This window comes from Chamaea fasciata, unplaced genomic scaffold, assembly GCF_029207755.1.
Source record: "Chamaea fasciata isolate MVZ Bird 193981 ecotype frontalis unplaced genomic scaffold, bChaFas1.0.hap1 SCAF_6, whole genome shotgun sequence".
NCBI lineage: Eukaryota > Metazoa > Chordata > Aves > Passeriformes > Sylviidae > Chamaea > Chamaea fasciata.
Genome location: NW_027094091.1, coordinates 12,216,641 through 12,235,226, shown reverse-complemented (window position 1 = coordinate 12,235,226; position 18,586 = coordinate 12,216,641). Strand labels below are relative to the sequence as shown.

General features: G+C 41.5%; 2 protein-coding genes across 2 annotated transcripts in view; one reads left to right on the top strand and one right to left on the bottom strand.

Annotated features, from left to right (window-relative positions):
* EVC2 (EvC ciliary complex subunit 2) overlaps window positions 1–15,186 on the bottom strand; it is a 62,608-nt gene extending 47,422 nt beyond the window's left edge. The window contains exons 1-4 of the mRNA XM_066185445.1: window positions 14,846–15,186; window positions 11,490–11,544; window positions 3,784–3,944; window positions 3,184–3,249 (exon numbers count right to left, since the gene is read on the bottom strand). Of these exons, the coding sequence (XP_066041542.1) occupies window positions 3,184–3,249; window positions 3,784–3,944; window positions 11,490–11,544; window positions 14,846–15,064 (501 nt within the window). The 5' untranslated portion in view covers window positions 15,065–15,186. The remainder of the gene's footprint in view (window positions 1–3,183; window positions 3,250–3,783; window positions 3,945–11,489; window positions 11,545–14,845) is intronic.
* EVC (EvC ciliary complex subunit 1) overlaps window positions 15,179–18,586 on the top strand; it is a 51,389-nt gene continuing 47,981 nt past the window's right edge. The window contains exons 1-2 of the mRNA XM_066184900.1: window positions 15,179–15,349; window positions 18,291–18,401. Of these exons, the coding sequence (XP_066040997.1) occupies window positions 15,179–15,349; window positions 18,291–18,401 (282 nt within the window). The remainder of the gene's footprint in view (window positions 15,350–18,290; window positions 18,402–18,586) is intronic.

The window sequence follows — 18,586 nt, the reverse complement described above, 5'->3', positions numbered from 1 at the left end:
CCCTTCCCATGAGGGCAGATGGAGCCACCAGTGAACTTGGGAGTTCATGGCTCTGCTTCCAATTAGCAGTGAAGGTCATACACTAATTACCAATCTCTAGCAACATGCGCTCATGTGATTTTATTTATTTATTCCATTAAGCCCTTAAGCCTTATCAAGCAATTATAGCCTCTAAATGAAATTACTCTGAGCACAGAGTTGCTTACTGACCTCTCACCTTCCTCTTCCTTCTGTAACTCATATTAAACCAGAATTGTCTATCTTTATAGGATCTATAACAATATGGTGATCTACATGAGGTTTCAAATATGACACTAAATTAATAGTACTTTAACTGACAGAATTATGATTCAGGCCAAACCTTTCTCTTTTTAGATCATCCTTTTAAGGGAAAATCTACACTCTATCTGGACACCAGCAAATATAAAATAATAAAGCAGTCCCCACAAGAAATGAGTTCTAAAAATATGAATGGTGATAGACTTCAGAAATCACACCATGAGTTCATGGTAGCCATAGGATTTAATACATGTAGCTATAGTCTCATTGTGCACAACCTCTGCATTTCATACTAATTCAGCATAGAACCAGTCACACTTTTAGAATTACATGAATCAAGGAGTAGAAACAGCATAATGAAATTATTACACCTTAGTCTACATTTCTCTGTTTAAGTGACAAAATTTCCAACTGTTTACTGTACTAGAAGCAGCAAACAATGCATAAAAATGTTTGAATTAATGCATGTATAAAAATAGATTTAGTCATATTTCTGAGGAAACCACTACCAATTTCATATGCTTGTATATCATGAGTTATACCCCAACTTCTGAGAGTTAAAATCATCAAGCACTAAAAATGTGTCACATTTTGGTCAGATTTTCTCACTCCTGGTTTCTGAACTGGCATGATGCAGTCAATATGCCTTTCAACATTTCATGTGCAATCACAAAGGCTACATACTTGCTTTAAAAAGCAAAACTAAAAACAGGAAAAAAGTCTCAAAATCACATTTCTCATTAATAACAAATCCATGTTTTTCATTCCATACTTTTGACTGGCAATCAGACTTAAGCTCAATTGCAAAGCAATTGAAGGAAATTGGAATTATTTTCCCCTGAAATCAGCAGATGAGAATCAACCATCAACAGGTATGGTTTGACTGCTCCCAGAAAGAACTCCTCTATACAGCGCTGCCACTGTGATCAGCGACAACTGATTATCTTCTATAAGTTGCTCCTCTAATTTGTCTGAAGATGTTTTATATTGCTTTTGGAGCAGATGGTTAGGCTGCCAGGCATCTACAGGAACCAAACCCAATGGCAGCCACTGATAATGGAATAAGCACCTGCTCGATTTTCTGTCTCGTGCTGAAGTGCCCCATGTGTGTCATCACCCCCTGCAAGGGATCTTCCTTCAAGTACCTGGCAGAACCACAGCAAGAGCATGGACAGGACAGGAGGAAAGAGAGGGGGAAGGAATTGCCATGAAGTTGAAAGGAATGGAGGATCCTTCCTCGGAGTAAGTTAGAGCAATTAGAAACAGGAAAGGAGGGAGAAAAAAAGATTACAGAATAACTGATGATCTCCAGTGCATGAATGCTTAGAAGATTAAGAAACAAGACAGGTAAAAGTGTTAGAAGACATTGGTAAAATTTAAACACCTCAGTTTCAATAAGGCTATTTCTACATTGAGGTGCTGGAAAAATCCTGACTCCAAGATGCAAATATACAACACCTCCATGCTCTGAGGAGCAACTCATTGCAGGAGGAGGAAAATGTGCAAAATTCACTTGTTTAAAACGGCTAAAGAGCACCATATGGCCAGTCTGTCCCTTAGCATGAAAGCATTTGTTCAGCCAAAATAGGACTGAAGCAGAAGACAAGGTAAGCCAAGGAAAATTAAATGTGAACTGCATTTGCAGGTGGAAGACAATCACATATAATTATATAGTTTTCAGTAATTTGCAACTTATAGCACTACAAAAGTATTTTCTGCTAAAGCCAGCATCTACAACAGATTACCTTTAATCTTCTACAGCAGTTATTTTGCAGCTTTTAATGAGCCTATGTGAGGCTGTGTTGCAAACAGCAGAAAAAACAACATAGGACTGTTTCAAAGTCTGTTTCTGAGAGGTTCTGGTATAAAAATTAGGAATCCACAGACAGAAAAGCAGAAGATTCTGTTACTACTTATGTCTGAAACACTCACTATTCAGCCTCATTAATCATGATATGCTGCCATTTCAATAACAACATTGGAGGTAATTAGCACCATGAGATGTGACGCTTATTCATTCTCTACACAGCCGATATGGTGAAGGTTATAATGTCACCTCTTCTGTACTGGTTACTGGATGCTCTACCCTCACAGGCACCATTTCAGTGACTGAATTCAGATTGGTCCTAAAGCTGGATGTGCTCTCTCTCTCCAGGAGACAGCTAAGATGAACTGACTGTAACTATAAATTCATACCTGCTTCATCCAGTGCAAAGAAAGGGAAAATAAAAAAGGGAGAAAAAAAAAAAAAGGAAGAAAAAAATAACAGCCTAGTAAAAAATAAAATGGGAAGTTAAAAAATTTCTTACAATAGGGAAGTCTTTGCTCCTCATAAGCATTTACACAAATCAAATGGAACCTTAAATATTGTGCTGTAGGTGAGTTCCACTGGATATGCAGACTATGACTCAATGGCTTCTCAACGGCTGTGCATTAGGATGCCCCGACACACAATGGCCAGCACAGAGGTCAGTGCTTCATCCTTCAAAAGAAGTGCACACTTGACCCAGGAAGGGCACCTATGGCTGGGCCAGGGGAATATCTCAGAAGGTTTCTCTCATTGCGTAAAATTTGTCTCTATCTCTACCCAGACTCTTGGCTGATTTCTTCAGAGTTCACTGGGATTTGCCTATTTGCAGTTTTAGAAATTCACAGTCAGGTTTTTACTTCAACCACAATCCAAAAATCCCTGAAGCCTGAGAGATTTCACTGACTTCTGTTTTGAATCAACATTGCAAAATGGTGCCTCTCGGAGACCGTGACCATCATAACATCAAAATGTACATACTCCGAAAAACGTAGCATGGGCACAATTAGGTCCCCACTTTTTAAAGGGCACATTTAAAGGGTCATTTGGGTACAAACCTTCTACCAAATTAACAAGACATATGTAAGAAAACTTACCATACCACATTTCTGAAGGGTTATTCCAAATTCAGAAGATGCTGACATATTGGACACATCTTCAGGCTATGGAGGAAGGGGAAAAAATCCACATAATGTATGAAAACATACTTCACAAACTTCAGCAACAAATTAAATTATATAAATAAAGAAAATATTTTAAAAATTTAGATGTACCTATTGCCTTCAAATTTAGGAGTTTTATTATCCCAACAGTTAAATCTTTTTTCTAGTCCAAATGTGGAAAAACTACTTATTCCCACAAGTAATTATTAGAATCTTAATTGATATATTCATCTTTTGACTATCACAATTCACAAAAAAAACCAAACTGCACAAAGTTGATCAGACTATCCAGATTCTTTTCATTACTAAGTGTCTATCAGAATTTACACAGCAATCACACAGCTGTACCTGTCACAGTAATTCTTTGGAAGTCCCAAAACTAGTTGGTGTTGCTGAAGTCACGTCAAATGAACACAATAATCTGAGCCAGGACTAGAAATGTACTAACTGGATGGTAAACTCCCAACATTCAGTTTCTACAGAACTGCTACAATCCTTACAAATACCGAAAGTGGCAAACCATCCTTTACTGACCAGAAGGTGGCTGACGTCAGACTCTCGTTTGGACAACACCTTCTTTGTCCACGAGGGTATCAAGGCAAACAGCGAATGGCTCCACTGGTTGTCAGAGGCCGCAGAGGTCAAGAGCTGGTGAGGGGCTTTGCTGGCCTGAATGACCACAGGTGAGGGCACTGCTGAAAGCCAAGGCAACATTCAGCATTAGAGCTAAGGCTGGGTCCTGCATGGCAGGTGCAGAGTACAGCCAGGGAGGAGGCGGATGGCACCAGTGCTCTGTGTGCATGCAGAGAGAGATACTCTGTCAATGCACTCAAAATCATGACAGGCAACAGAGACTGAGGCCAGCCAGGGAACAGAGATGGAATTTGTCCTACAAAACTCAGCAGGAGTCAGAAGAAAACTGTTTCTTTCCCAAGGAACTCCTGTATACCCCACAGAAAACTTCTTGCCATTTAAATGAAAAGCATTTAATGCATGAATTAAAAGGTTTAAGCCATAAACCAACTGTTAATATTTTCACCACAAAGAAACTTTCAGCAAAGCATAAAGAATTCTAACAATCCACAACGTGAGGGGCACCAGTGCTAAAGGTGTTCTGCTTCAAAAAGACAGTCTTCCAATTAAGCATTGATCTTGCCAGTACATATTCAGAACTAACATACTTCTCAGTTGAGGATGGGTCTCAGTTACATTTCAGTTGAAGTGCCATCAAATCAAATGTTCATAAATTTAGTAATGAGCAATATAAATGTTAGCTTATACTCTTAAATTTTTATTTAAGATTAGTCAGTGATATCACACAAAATATCAGGCATAGTTTTGAAATTGTTTTGAAATCATATCACTTTGGTCTACAAAAGTAAAAGCACCTATGAAATTAATAAAAGAAGCTTACACTAAAAATAAATAATTTAATATGTTAAATTGCCAAAAGGTAAAGCTGCTGAATTAAGAGAAAACTGTTAAGAAAATTTAAAACAATAGCTGGTTGCCTTTGCTCAAAGAAGTTACTTTTTTCATTTTTTACTTAATATTATTCTCATTTATTACTTATTTTTAAACCACTTTTCAGCAATATACATTAATATGAACAAAAACTCCCATTAAAAAGGCAAGTAATTTTGTGAAATGACTTTTCTATGAAAAAGCCTGTTACATATTAATAAAATATGAAAAGCTGAAGACACTAAAATCTCATTAATATAAGAAGCAGTTTCTTTGAAACGCCACTGCTTTGTAAGAACAATATAGGGAAATACAATTAGTTGCAAATAGAAAAGCATGAGCAGAGCGTTTAGAACCGGACCCTTAAAAGGAGCCTTAAAGCATTAATACATGCAAATCACTGAAAATAATTCTGTTAACATAATGAATGAGATGCAATCCTGTTGCTTACAAAACCCAGGTGGACACGTACTTTTCCATCTTCCCACATTTATTTGGAAGGGAGTAGTTTATACCTGACAAAATTGTGGATCTATGGGACAGGGAAAGCTGATGTCTGTATTTTATGACCAGTTTCAATTCACTTTTCTGAGTTTTACTTAAATACTTAAACCACTGTTGAACAAAGTAACAGACTCCAACTAATTTTGGGACTGTAAAACCAACATGGCAAACTTGGTGAGAACAGGAACACTTATAATTACAACAAATGTCTGCATATCTTCAGGGTTGGAATTTTTTCAAGACAGTCATGCATGGCTTATTTCTATTTCAAGACTAAGCAATGGTCCAAATCACTCAGAATGAAACCAGCGCTGAATTCTCAGTGCAGTACAAACCTGCTAAATACCAATCTGAGCTCACCTAGCCATGGCACTCCCCAGCAGATCCAAATATACTGTTTCTCACCTCCAGTGGCTCTAAACCTGTTTCTGACTACTGAATCAAGCCTCTTTGCAATTCTGTATAACTATATTCATACAGTGGAAAAGATTAATTTTATATATGCTGTGTCTCTCATACATTAATGCAACTGTCACCCCATTCCTGTGAAGGTGGGGCAGCAATTCCTTGTTTTGTTTTCTTGCCTGACTACAAGAAATGCACTTTCCTTCACAGTAAACAGAAACACTGAATGAGCTTCTTTGTAGGGCTTTGTAAGGATCAAAAGTCAAAATGACAAAATGTATGAACTCTATTGAGCAACTACTACCTTTAAAGTGCTTCTTGTTTAGCAGATCATTTCCTTCTGAATTTTGGATGGGGGCAGCCAGCCAACAAGAAGTGTCTAATTGCTTCATGGAATATCTTCTGATCTTGTGTCCTGTGTAGTAGTTTAACATCTCCATGAGCACACCCAACTGCACTCTACATGTGACAGCAAAGTCTGATATTCCCCCTCTAGAGAGTATCAACTAACCAATTTAATTAAATTGATCATGTTCCCTGACTCTGAATGAATCTCTGGATTAGTAATTTCACAGATGAGTCTGTGTTCAAGCTGTGCTTTGTCATCACTTACAATCCCAAGAAAATGTGCCCAACTCCCAGCAGAAGTCTCCAGGCATGTTATTTGGCTGCTCCATCATCAGTATTTGAAGTAGTTGAACATTACGTTAAGCAGCCTCAACACTGATGATAATGACAAGGATGTTTCTGCAAATCCACCTGCTATCTTCCCAGTACTCAGCAGAAGGTTTTGCTTAAACAGATTCAGCTAGTATGATGCATGTCCATACAGCAACTAGTGCCACTGCCTTTCTCCAGAGTTTTTCGCATCCTTCCTACTAATTTTTAAGAATATAGGCTGTTCTATAATACCCTGGATCTGTTACCAGTAAAGCTGCACTTTTCTGTAGCATTCTTGCTCCTTGTATTGACAGTCAGGTAAATAAAATAACTTTTTTTCTGATCCACAGATCAGATCACAGATCTGATCCACATATTTAACTGTCACTGGAACAGCTAATCTACAAGAACTCAACTGCTTTTCCACGTAACTTGCTGCATCCTCAACATCAACCAACATAATTGCATTTATCAATTCACCTGCTGTCTCTTTTGAGGTAAGTTCCTATTGTAGATGTCTGCTGGGTGCTTAAAAAGCTGGACTCTAAATATCTGAGAAAGGATGATTCAGGCATAATACATTTTGTTGTTTTCACATATATTCTAGATTTCTGTTCTGAAATTGGGGTTTTTTTTACAAATTGATTCATCTGACCTTGGAAAATACTAACACTTCACTGCTGAAACCTTTCACTGAGAAGCACAGAGCTTTCTTTTGGATGCTGCTCAGAAGTGCAATTTGTTTCCATGGTGCCATCAACAGTGCCCCTTCAGAGACGCATACCATTTCTGACAGTGACTCTGAGGTCTCCTTGTTCCTTCCACTCTTTTCATCCTACAGCTTCAATCTTTGCCATTTCTCTGGCACTTTTCAGAAAAGCCATTATCAGGCTGCATGGTCGTGTCGTCATTTTCATTGGTTTCTAAATGGCAACGATTCCCACTCCTTTTCAAAAGAAAATCTCTGCAACTCAGGGGAACAGTTTCAGCTCTCCACACAGCCCGAGCAGCCCCCTCTCAGCTGGGATTGCCAGGCTGCCACCAGGCATTCCCGGACTACAGTGCCTCAGGCCAAAACACTTCCCAGCAGGCAAACCAGCAGAGCATGGGGCTTAATCTGGGGCTTTCCTGTAAACATCTCCAAAGAAGCCAAATCAAACTGTTCATCAAAGAAAGACAGTAATTCCACTTTCTTTTGAGATGTGAGACAATATCAGTCTTTAAAATAAAGATTTCTTTTTTTTTTAATTAAAAATTCCCCACTTTTATATGGTATTATCAAGCTATTAAGTATTTTATCTTACTTTTAATTAGCACATTAGTAAAATGTTTAAAATGTTATTTAATTCTACATAAACCCAATATAAACAGATATGCCAGAACCCTGGCTTTAACTATTCCTGGCTAATTACCAGTAGTGGTAGGTAGACTTTGTATTGAATTTCAAAATGAAAACACAAAAATAAATATCATTATAGCTGCAACAGCTGGAATATTGGTGTAAAATTTTACCTCTCACATTCCTGTAGTATTCACTCAGTCCCCCATTTGCCCATTCCACCATACAAAATGACAAATACACAGTTGATCAGAGCAGTCTCTGCTACTTAATGTTCAATTTTCTTTGCTGTTCTCCCTAGGTTGTTACTTGCCACTCCAGCTTTGTGCACTCTTGCCTTGGGTGGTGACATATTGTTCTTTTGGGCTTCCAGCTGCCACACTCAAGGCACAGGCAATATGCTTAGGAAGGAGAGCTCCCCACTGCCAGCCCTCACTGCATTCACTTGCTGCTCAGGGAGTGCAAATATTGAGGATCCAACCTGGTACAAAAGGCACCTGCCATGTAGAGTGTAGTGGCAGTGGGTCTGTGTTCATACAGACAAGGGGTAGAAGGATGGGGATTCTAAGAGAAGAGATTGTCCCCTGATCAGCACACTGTTCTATGCTTTGAAATTAGTTCTGTGTACAGACACAGACGTGGCACAGCACAAGCCTTGACTGGACTCAAGGGGCTGACTCCTGAACGTGTCAGTGGCATCCACAGCCCACCATTAGAGCAGCACAGACAACATCACGATAGAAGTTAAGGTGAAGGCTAGTCTTGGTTACAGCAATTAAATAGGATAACAGAAAATTAAAACAGGCTTACAATAGGTTTACACAAAAAACTGCCATATGTCCTTAAGGTTCTCATACCTTTACAGCCCATTCCAAGCAGCAGAATGCTGAATTACAGTAGAAAAGCAAATTTTGTGAAATTTCAAGTTCAGAATTAAAAATACAAGCAAAAAAAAGACAATTTAACTAAGACATTAATCCTAATTTATGGCTTTCAAGGGCTGAATATTTCAATTCAGATTCCAGTCTGACTTGCTTACCCACCACAAATTTATCAGCAAAGCTTTGAACAATCTTTCTTTATTCCAGTGGGGAAAAAAGGAGTTAAATATACTCGCTTGCTATATTTTTGTTGTTGTTGTTCTAAATTACTCCCTGTCTTGAAAACCATCCAGGGTACAAGATCCAATTTGAAGTCCTTTCAATTACACACAACAATGAACAGGCAAAGGTAGCAATTTAGGGTATTCAATTTTGAATGTTGCCATTAGCTTTTCTTGTTACAATGTCAAAGAAACTATGGGCATCAACAAGAAAAAATAAATCTACTTTCTAGGTCTGTTTTGAATAAATCAGAGCAGACTCAAATATAACTCTTAAAAACCCACCCTGTTCCCCAGCCACAGGAATATTCTGGGGTTGTCTTTTCTCATCTTATGCAGAAACAACTTGAAAAAGCTTCCAACAGAAACACTGAGATCAGTGTGCTGTCACAAACCATTTCACACTTCAGCACACTGCCAGCCTCAATGACAAAGGTTTTTATACAGAACTCTCCACCTCTCTGCTTTCATCAAGAACTTCTTCAGTAAAAAATAAAGAATCTAGTACTCTAATTAGGCAAATCACTAAAACCATAAGTTTTAAATATGTTAAAAATGGATGTTTACTAGAATGGGAGAGTTTTCAGTTATAAAATCAAGCATATAATTCAGTGCTTATAGTGGTCATTTAACACCTCATTTAAAGCATATGATTACCTACTAACAAAATACCAGAATTTCACAGAATCACAATCATTGAGTTTGGAAATGACCCTTAAGATTAAGTCCAATTGCAAACCTTCCACTGTGAAGTTCACCACTAAACCATGTCTCGAAGCACACGTCTTTTAAAAACCTCTGGGGATGGCATGGTGACTCAACCACTTCCCTGGGCAGTCTTTTCCAATGCTTGGCAACCCTTCCCATGAAGACCTTTTTCCTAATATCCAAACTAAACCTCCTCTGGCACAACCTGAGGCCATTTTGTCTCATCCTGTCACCTGTTACCTGAGAGAAGAGGCTGATCCCCCACTTCACTACAACCTCCTTTCAGGTAGTATAGAAAGTGCTAAGATTCCCCCCAGAGGCTCCTCCCCAGGTTAATCAACCCCAGCTTCCTCTGCTGCTCCTCATAAGACTCATTCTCCAGACCCTTCACCAGCTTTGTTGCTTTCCTCTGGACACACTCCAGCATCTCAGTGTCTTTCTTGTTGTGAAGGGCCAACTGAAGACAAGATTTGAGGTGTGGCCTCTCCAGTGTCCAGTTCAAAGGGACGCCACTTCCCTCGTCCTGCTGGCCGCACTATTTTAACCACTAAAAAAAATTATACTGCATGTCAAAATCCTCAATTTTTTTTTTAGGGTATTTTAACCACTAAAAAAAATTATACTGCATGTCAAAATCCTCAATTTTTTTTTTAGGGCTATAAGGTTCTTCTTAAGTATAAAACCACACTCATTTCCTCTCTCAGTGGATGGAACATGAATAATTTGCAACCCATCACAAAGCAGGATGCACACAGCAAAGATGACATTGCATAAATACTGGAAATAAACAAGCTCAGCCAATCTGAATTACTTGCTTTCATATTTAAATTCATAAACTTATTTGTGAATTAGCCATGGCACAGGGCAAAGAAATAAAAAGTGTCTCACTTGATGACTGCATCAAAGCATGTAATTTCTTGGCAAATGCATGTCATGAAATCATCTCTTGGGGAACTGTAGTGATGGAGAGGTTTTTTTAACACCCTGTGCTGCCCTGTTAAAGTGCTATATGAGGACATCCTAACCATTCAGGATATACTGATCTCCACCACACTCAGATGAAGCAGAACACGATTTACATATATAGAAATACATATATAGAAATTAAAGACCAGAGACTCAGAAAAAAAGAGTTGATTTTTCTCAAATTTACACAAAGAGCCTGTGGCAGTCAGCCCTCAGATGCAGCTACTCCAAGCTTGAAGTGACTTCTCTAAGTTTTGGGGTACCTTGTTCTGATCAGACTAGGCAACTACCACTGGAGATGTTCACCATATCTGAGATAACTGACAAGGAAAATTTGATATGTGCTGTGAAGAATATCAGTGTTAGTGTTGAAACACATAATCACAGAATGATTATATGCAGGTGCTTTTATTGAAGAGCTCTGGGAATCAGGGGTACAAGGTACAGACCCAAATCTGACTCCGACGTGGATTCGACACGGACATGTTTTTATACCCTTTCATTATACAATTATATATATTAATTATTAAACCTATTTGTTCTATTGTATATCCAAGCATGAATTCTTGTAGTTTTCATCCGGCCCCCCAAACATCGTTTCTCATGATACTGAAACAATAATCATATTCAATTAGCAAACAATCATTACATTTAACAATCATATCATTTATCATATGATGATTATGCAGGTGGAGTTTCACATGATCTAGTAAAGACAAAGCCTAGCCTTTCGTTCTTAGGGCTTACATAGTTTTGGTTCCCTTTCCCAGGCCTATCCAGGCCCAACCTTTCTTTCTACCTCTCCTGAATCTATTGCATACAATTCCCATGATTTTAGAAACACTTTAACCCTAGTATGAACTGAGGCCTTCTCACAAGGGCTACGTTCTAGATGAGCCCTTCAGGGAAACTAAAGCACCCTTGCTCCTAATTTTCTGTGCAAACACTCCCCTGTAGCTCAAGACTGAGAGTCCCACTGATGTCAGCAGGCTACCAGGGCGCAGTTCCAGGCCCATGCTCACCTTCACACCCATGCCCTGTGAGTCCTAGGACACCCACAATGCTGAAAAGAGAGAGGAAACAGTTACATACCTGCCATTCCTAGGCATCCCATCTCTTTCTGAAGCCACAGATCATCTTCAAAAATCTGAAAGAGAGCAATTATAAAAAAGAGCTCTTTTCATAAATATCTACTATTGAACTTTTACACAGAATTTATGTTTCACAATTACACAGAAGCCCATTCTAGAAAGCCACCAGTTCCTCCAAAATTAACTACCAGAGGAGAGACAACATGGCTCCAGAGGTCTCCCACAGCTTGTTAAGGAGTATGAGGCTCTGCTGCCCAGCGTGGATATACACACTTGAGGCTCAAATTGTACTTACATTTCAAGTTATCAGGACGAGTCCCTGTACAATAGTGGAACTGGGCTGGCTATTAGTTTGCTCACATTAAATAATCTTTTTTTGCCATTTTCATAGGCATATTTAAGGACGCAGGAAAATCTGATCACTAGGAGGCCGCAGGAATGTGTCCATGTTTGATGATCAAGTCCACTGACATTGCACTCACTTCCCCTTCAAAGAACTACACAGAGCCTTTCAAAAGGGCCACATTGCTAAAACTGCAGCTTGCAAGGCAATCTGTGACAACCTCCTGCCTGTGCCTGGACCACAGACACAGGCACCACTGCTACAGAAATCACAGCCCAAAACATCAGCAGGAGAAACCGGTGTTATTAAGGAGTCTTACTGCCCAGTGTTTTGATCAAGCTGTAGTAGTCATTTAAGTAAGTTCTCATTTATCAAAAATTCTTCCTTGCAGGAGCTAATAGTGAGTTAGGAATGTGGGCTGATTAGCTGATTAACAGGGATCTGACTCTGCCTGGTGATGTCAGCCAGACTTGTTTCTGTCTGCTACCAAGCACTGTGAATAATGTTAAGTACTGACATGTCAACACCACTGTTACAGTACAACATCTTAGGGGCCATTTTCTTCTTTGCCTGCTCAGGGAACCCATCACTGATTATTGCCAGAGCTGTAACTTTAGTTACCCAATATGGAAATATTTCTCACTTCAGACAGGGCACTTTCCTTCAATATAACAGAAAATGCAAGATATCTCACAAATTCAGATGCACCAGAAGCCCCGGGGTCTAGGGAGCCTCTGGAAAACTTGTCCATACAGGACTGGAAGCAACTCTTTGAGAGAAAGAAGGGACTCAGAAACAAACATTAGCATGTACATGCAGCAAACTCTGAGCAGCTCTGGGACACAGCTCTGGGAGATTCCAGGCACTGAGCACTTCATTAGAGGCTATTTCCAAATACCTTGTTGTACAGCTCTTTCTGGTCTCCAGAATTCTTATATGCAAGTTGAGGTATAGTGAAGTTCTTTAATGCCATTGTTAATTTATTTTCATTGGTTAAACAATTCTTAGGACCATGAATTTTGAGCAACCAAGCACCTCAAGAACACAGAAAGAACAGGAAACTTCAGCAGCAAGCTGAAACAAAAAATTGCCTGGTGAATAAATCAATCATTAGTATTATACATAGAATCAGTCCCTTCTGAGCTGGAGGGACCCTCACAGATCATTGTGTCCCACTCGGAATGAACGGCCTGTAAGGGGATCAAAACTGCTGTTTGTGTGCCCTTCCATCTATGCACATGGACAGGCAGCAACAGAAATCACATTAAAAGGGTATCAATCTCTGCTAGGCATTTCCAGAGCAGTGTAGGGCCCTATTTCCACCAAGGAAATGTACACCAGCCCACTAAATGGATGCAACAGAAGTTTAGAACATTGATGAAAATATAAACCACCAATGCTATCTTTTATGTTTAAGGCAATCTTGTTTATAAATATAAATTCTAAATATTGCTGTTATGCATTAAATCAGCGTATATATAAATTTCAGTGTCAGATGTCAACAGCTGCATTGTGAGTCTGCAAAAGTAGACTGTGATTTAAGCATGTATAAAGACATGCTAAAAATATGGCTTTCTAGCTAACAAGCTTTCTTTCCTACTTTCTAGGAAATCAGCACACAACTGGCTCCTGATTTCCACAGGCTCCAGGTTTTTATTCCTGTGTGGTTTTAAAACAGCCAATAAATTTGTATATCCAGCTAGAAAAGACATAATGGCACTCCTTGTTTTTCCTTCTGCCATATCTGACATTTAATTCACAGTGGAAAATACAGCCTGAGTATTCAGCAGAAGTCTTCCACTCTTCTGCAGAGTGCATCCACAGTACCAGAGGACATCACAAGAGGCTCTACATCAGCAAGAGTGCCAATTCCATGGATCTGCACTCACATCATGCTTCAAAAGTATCATTCATTTAATGCAATAGTATTGTCAGGAAACTTTTCCCAAGTTTTATATTAATTTATTCTTCTGGTAAAATAAGTTGGTGTGGTGTTTGTTGGTATTTGGGGGGTCCTGGTTTGGGGGGTGGAGCTGTTTGGGTTTTTTTCCTGCAATACTATTTCCTGTTTATTAGTCTTTCTGCAATCCTACCACAAAGTACCATTTGTGACTCATTCTAATCCCCACTACACAGTAAGGTATTCTCCACATGGGCAAAAGATAATTCTGTCAATATATTTCAAGATGGCTTGACAGACATAAATCTAGATAAGGAGAAAGAATGGACACAAAAGCTCCATCCTAAAAGCTACTGCACTCCTCATTGGAGGCTGACACCAGTGAGCAGAGCTGCTGTGACTAGATAAACACCAAGGGCCTCTACTCAACACCACAGCAAACCACAGACACAGCATCATTAAAGTTGGAAGGAACCTCTGGAGACCATCCAGTCCAACCCTCTGCCAAGGCACGGTCACCTAGAGCAGGTGACAGGAACACATCCAGGTGCCTTTGCAATGTCTCCAGAGAGGGAGATTCCAAGACCTCCCCGGGGCTGTGCCAGAGCTCTGCCACCCTCAATGAAAAGAAGTTCTTCACGTTGAGGTGAAACTTCTTGTGTTTTACTTTGTGGCCACTGCTCCATGTCTTGTCCTCGGCTACCACTGGAAAGAGTTTGGCACCATCGCCTAGACACCCACCTTTGAGAAGTTTACATGAACTAATGAAATCCCCTCTGTGTTCTCTTCCACAGACTAAACAGGCCCAGCTCCCGCACTCTCCTCCTAAGAGAAATTCCCCACACTCCTCATCGCTTTCGTGGCTTTCTACTGAACGCTCTCCAGTGGCTCCTCATCTTTTTTGTACTGAAGACCCTGTCCAGAACCTGTTGGCAGCCTCACCACGCCGACTCCTGGCAGCTTTTCGTGCCGCTGTCCCGACCAGCCCCAATGGCGGGAAGCGGCCGCTGCTCAGCCAGGCCCCGCTCCCGAGCACGGCGCACACGGGGCCCGCCCTGAGCCCGCCGCGCCGAGGGGCCGCTCGCCGCCCGCACCGCGCGGGCACAGCGCTTACCCCAGCCGCCGTCCGACCGCAGGGCTCCCGCGGCGGGCCCCGCCCGGTGGCGGCTGCGAGGGGCTGAGCGGGCGCGGAGGGGCCGCCGGGGAGCAGCGCCAGCAGCAGCCCGGCCAGCGGCCACCGCATGGCGGCAGGCGGACCCTCGGCGGGTGCGGACGGCGCCGCGAAGATTTCCCAGGCGGTTCCCCGAATCAGGCCCGGCCTCGGCCGCCGCATCCAGCCGCCATCGGTCTCCTCCCACCGCGGCGAGGGCGGGGGCGGAGGGCCCCCGAGCAGCGGGACCTCCCCTCGTGCCCTGCCCTCTCCTTGCCGCGGGCTGGGGCCCGCGCGATGGCGGCGGTCGAGGGCTGCCTGCGGGCCGTCGGGCTGCAGTTCTGGGCGCGCTCGCTGCAGGCGCTGCCCGCCCTGCTGGCCCCCGCCGTGCTGCTGGGGCTGCTGCTGGGCGCCGCCGCCGCCGCCCTGCTCTGCCGCTGCGCGCTCGGGCCGCGCCGGGGCGGAGAGGTACGCGGGGCCGGCGGGGAGGGAGGCGCGGGCCGGCCACGGCCCGACAGCTCGGGGGAGCAGGAATGGTTTGGCAAGCTTTGAAGGGAGGAGGGCCCGGGAGCGCGGCTCCCGCTGCACGGGACAGCTCGGGCTGCCCCCGGGGCGGGCGGGCGGGCGGCCGCTCTGTGCAGCGGGGGAGGTGGAGAGCCCCGTAATTCCAGCCACGCCTCTGCTGGAAAGGATTTCACTACTTCCTTTAAATAGTTACCGAAAGAAACGAACTAGTTGTAAAAGGAGGCCGGTGAAAGTGTTTATGTGTTCTGAGTGTTGCCCCCTTGGCCTGTATCTCTAACATAAGTGACCCGTAAATTGCTTCTCGCAACCACCGCTTCGTGTAGGAGGCAGTGTTGCTTTTTGGTTTGCAGAGGCTTTATGAGATAATTGAAAATAAACGCTAATTTTCTAATTACCCTAAACCGGTAATCTTATTTCCAAAGTATTTTACAGACTTTTCCAAAGTTCGTGTTACAACACGGCACAGAGTTCTAACGCACAGCAATAACTTTTTACTGAGGATATGCACATGGATACCTAAATAAATAAAGGAGCCTGAGCACTGTTGACGGTTTGCTTGATGCCAAACTAGCAGGATTTTCTAAAGTGTGTGATTTTGTTAATAACATACTTGCTGTTCTCTTTTAAGTACTGTGGTTTGTGTCTCTTTATTTCATAGTGTTTGTTTGGACTCAAAGATTGCAGAGGCAGCACGGCACCCACCGAACCAAGCAGGCACCCATCTACCGGGCAGATACATTTTCTAAGAATTGTTATGGATTTATGCTTTGTTCTCCCATCACCTTTAGACCCAGGTCATGCTGGACTGACTAGATGTAGCAGTGGTTGGTGCTGGCACAGCTGGGAGATTTCGAGCCCTGCAGAGAGTTCTGCCAGCCTGCAAAGTGGTTGGTTTTTCACCACACCTTTTTTGAGCTGTAACAGCTCTGCTGTGTGTGTATCTGCTAGTGTTGATCATCATTAAACATGATATAGGAGATAAATTCTCTAGTTCCCAACCGCTTTTAAATTGGAGGATTGAGGCTCTGTTTGAAGCCAGACTTTAGCCTAGTAAATGGAGGCGCTTCAAGTGCTGGATCAATGCATCCTGTGCAAGTACAAGGCTTTCTGATTCAATTGCTCATTTTCCCTGCCTTAATAGGTGTATCTTTATTGTACTGCCACTAACAACTCAAATGTAGCCATGTACAATTTTATCTTTTATGTCATATATGTCAATAGGGAATAGAAGCTGTCAATTCTCCCTGGTCTGGATCTTCAGATGCATTTAGATGTTTAAATGCCATTAAAATCAATGCTGCTGTCGTAAAAGGGTTATTTATTTTGAAAGAAAAATTAACTGCTTGCTGGTGCATACAGAGCACATTGCAGGGTGGGAAGGTTGTATCCTGTGGGTCTGATTTCCCCAATTGAACAGGGCGACCTCAGGCTGTTCCTTCTTCCCACTATCTGCCCCACCAATGCTATGGAGCAAGCAGCTGCTGAACTGCACCTATTGCAGCCCTCTATATCCAAAGTAAAAGCAGGGATAGCTTTCCTGAGTATGATATGTTCCATCCCAAGCAGATAAATTATCCTTAGCATGGTAGTAGGGCAAGTACCTGGAGTCTGAAGCAGCTTTAACCACCACAGTAAGCAAAAACATTTGTCACTCAGCCCCAGTTAATCCCTATTTTATGGATATCAGCCTGAATCTATGCATGGAGGATGCATAAGTCCCTTATAGTTGATTTGTACATAGGATACACTGGGATAGTTTTAAGAAGAAATCTTTACCATGGTAACAAATAAATTACAAGATTGCTGAGGGAGATTTGTAGCTGTCCTTTTCTCATAAGTAGATTTTTAGGAACCAACATCTGCACTGGAGCACGTCTAAAAGGCTAATCCAACACTATAATCTGAATTATTGGACCATCTAAGATCCAGAGAGGTGATAGAGGCAAGTCGTAAGGGATTTAAGTGTGTTCCAAAGCTGAGCTATTCTCTCTGTTCTGGGAAAATGGACTACTTTACGTACCAAGTGGCCAAATAATTAAAGATGAGCCTTTCCATAAGACAGTGACATGTGTAGTGGCTGCAGCTGGATCATTAGATTACATGAAAAAGTAGTACATCAAAAAGTAGTCGGTGGATTGAAAACCTGAAGAAGAATTTAATAAGTAGTCCATGTAGTGTGGCTGCCATCTTTCACTAAAAAAAAATCCTTCCAATGCTGTGTTTGGAGGGAGGCACGTAAGTATTGTTTTCTGATCTCTGCAGTGTGAAGGGAAGATGGTGTGCAGCAGGAGGTTTCATTTCCACACAGTATCTGTGTCCCTGCCAGTGACTTCTTGTGTTTGTGATGTGAGGTGAATAATATGGGCTGCTTTTGGGGAAGGAGGGTGAAGACCATTTTCTGATAGTTCTGATAGATTTCTCCCTGACAGGAACTTCCACACACATAAAGGTTCATTTAGGAAGTACTTAGCATTCTCTTTATTGCTGGTAATTATAGACAATTTCAGTTAACTTGCTGTAGTTGAGATGTTTGAGCTCAGACAATGAGCTTGACTCCATAGTCTGTAGTATGACATTTTGAGAGCACATGGATTGATTTAACATGTTCACAGCCTCTTAAAACATTTTAGATTTAAATTCTACTTCCGGAATGACAAATTTTAAAAGTTCATTAATTCTAATTATTCTTTTCTGAATATGTAAAATTTCCATTTATTTTCGGATTGTATTTTTTTCAAAATTTTCAACTAATACTGGAATAATTTTCATGATGGAAACGTGAATGTATCCGAGCTGCTGTCAAGATGTTTCCAGTTAATCTGCATGATCTCAAGTACTACGTTTTATGTTTTGTCTTGGAAACATTTTGTGTTTTCTCTTTCAGAAAGATGATTCTCAAAGACTTCTGGAAAGCTTCAACACTGATGAAAAAGAGGACACACTCATGAAAAGTAAAGCAGAACCCTATATATCAAAAGAGGAAATGGTGCTGGAGGTAAAGCTCTGCTCTTGAAGGTGGATGTCTATTTTGCTGCATGTAGTAGTGAGCATGTTCAGGGCCTGCTCCAAATTGTCTTAATTTTAGTGGGTTTGGAGAGAGACATGAAAAAGTGTAAGATGGAGAGTAGGAGTTGATTGCTGCTTATGAATGCAACCATTTCAAGCACTTATTCCCCTTAT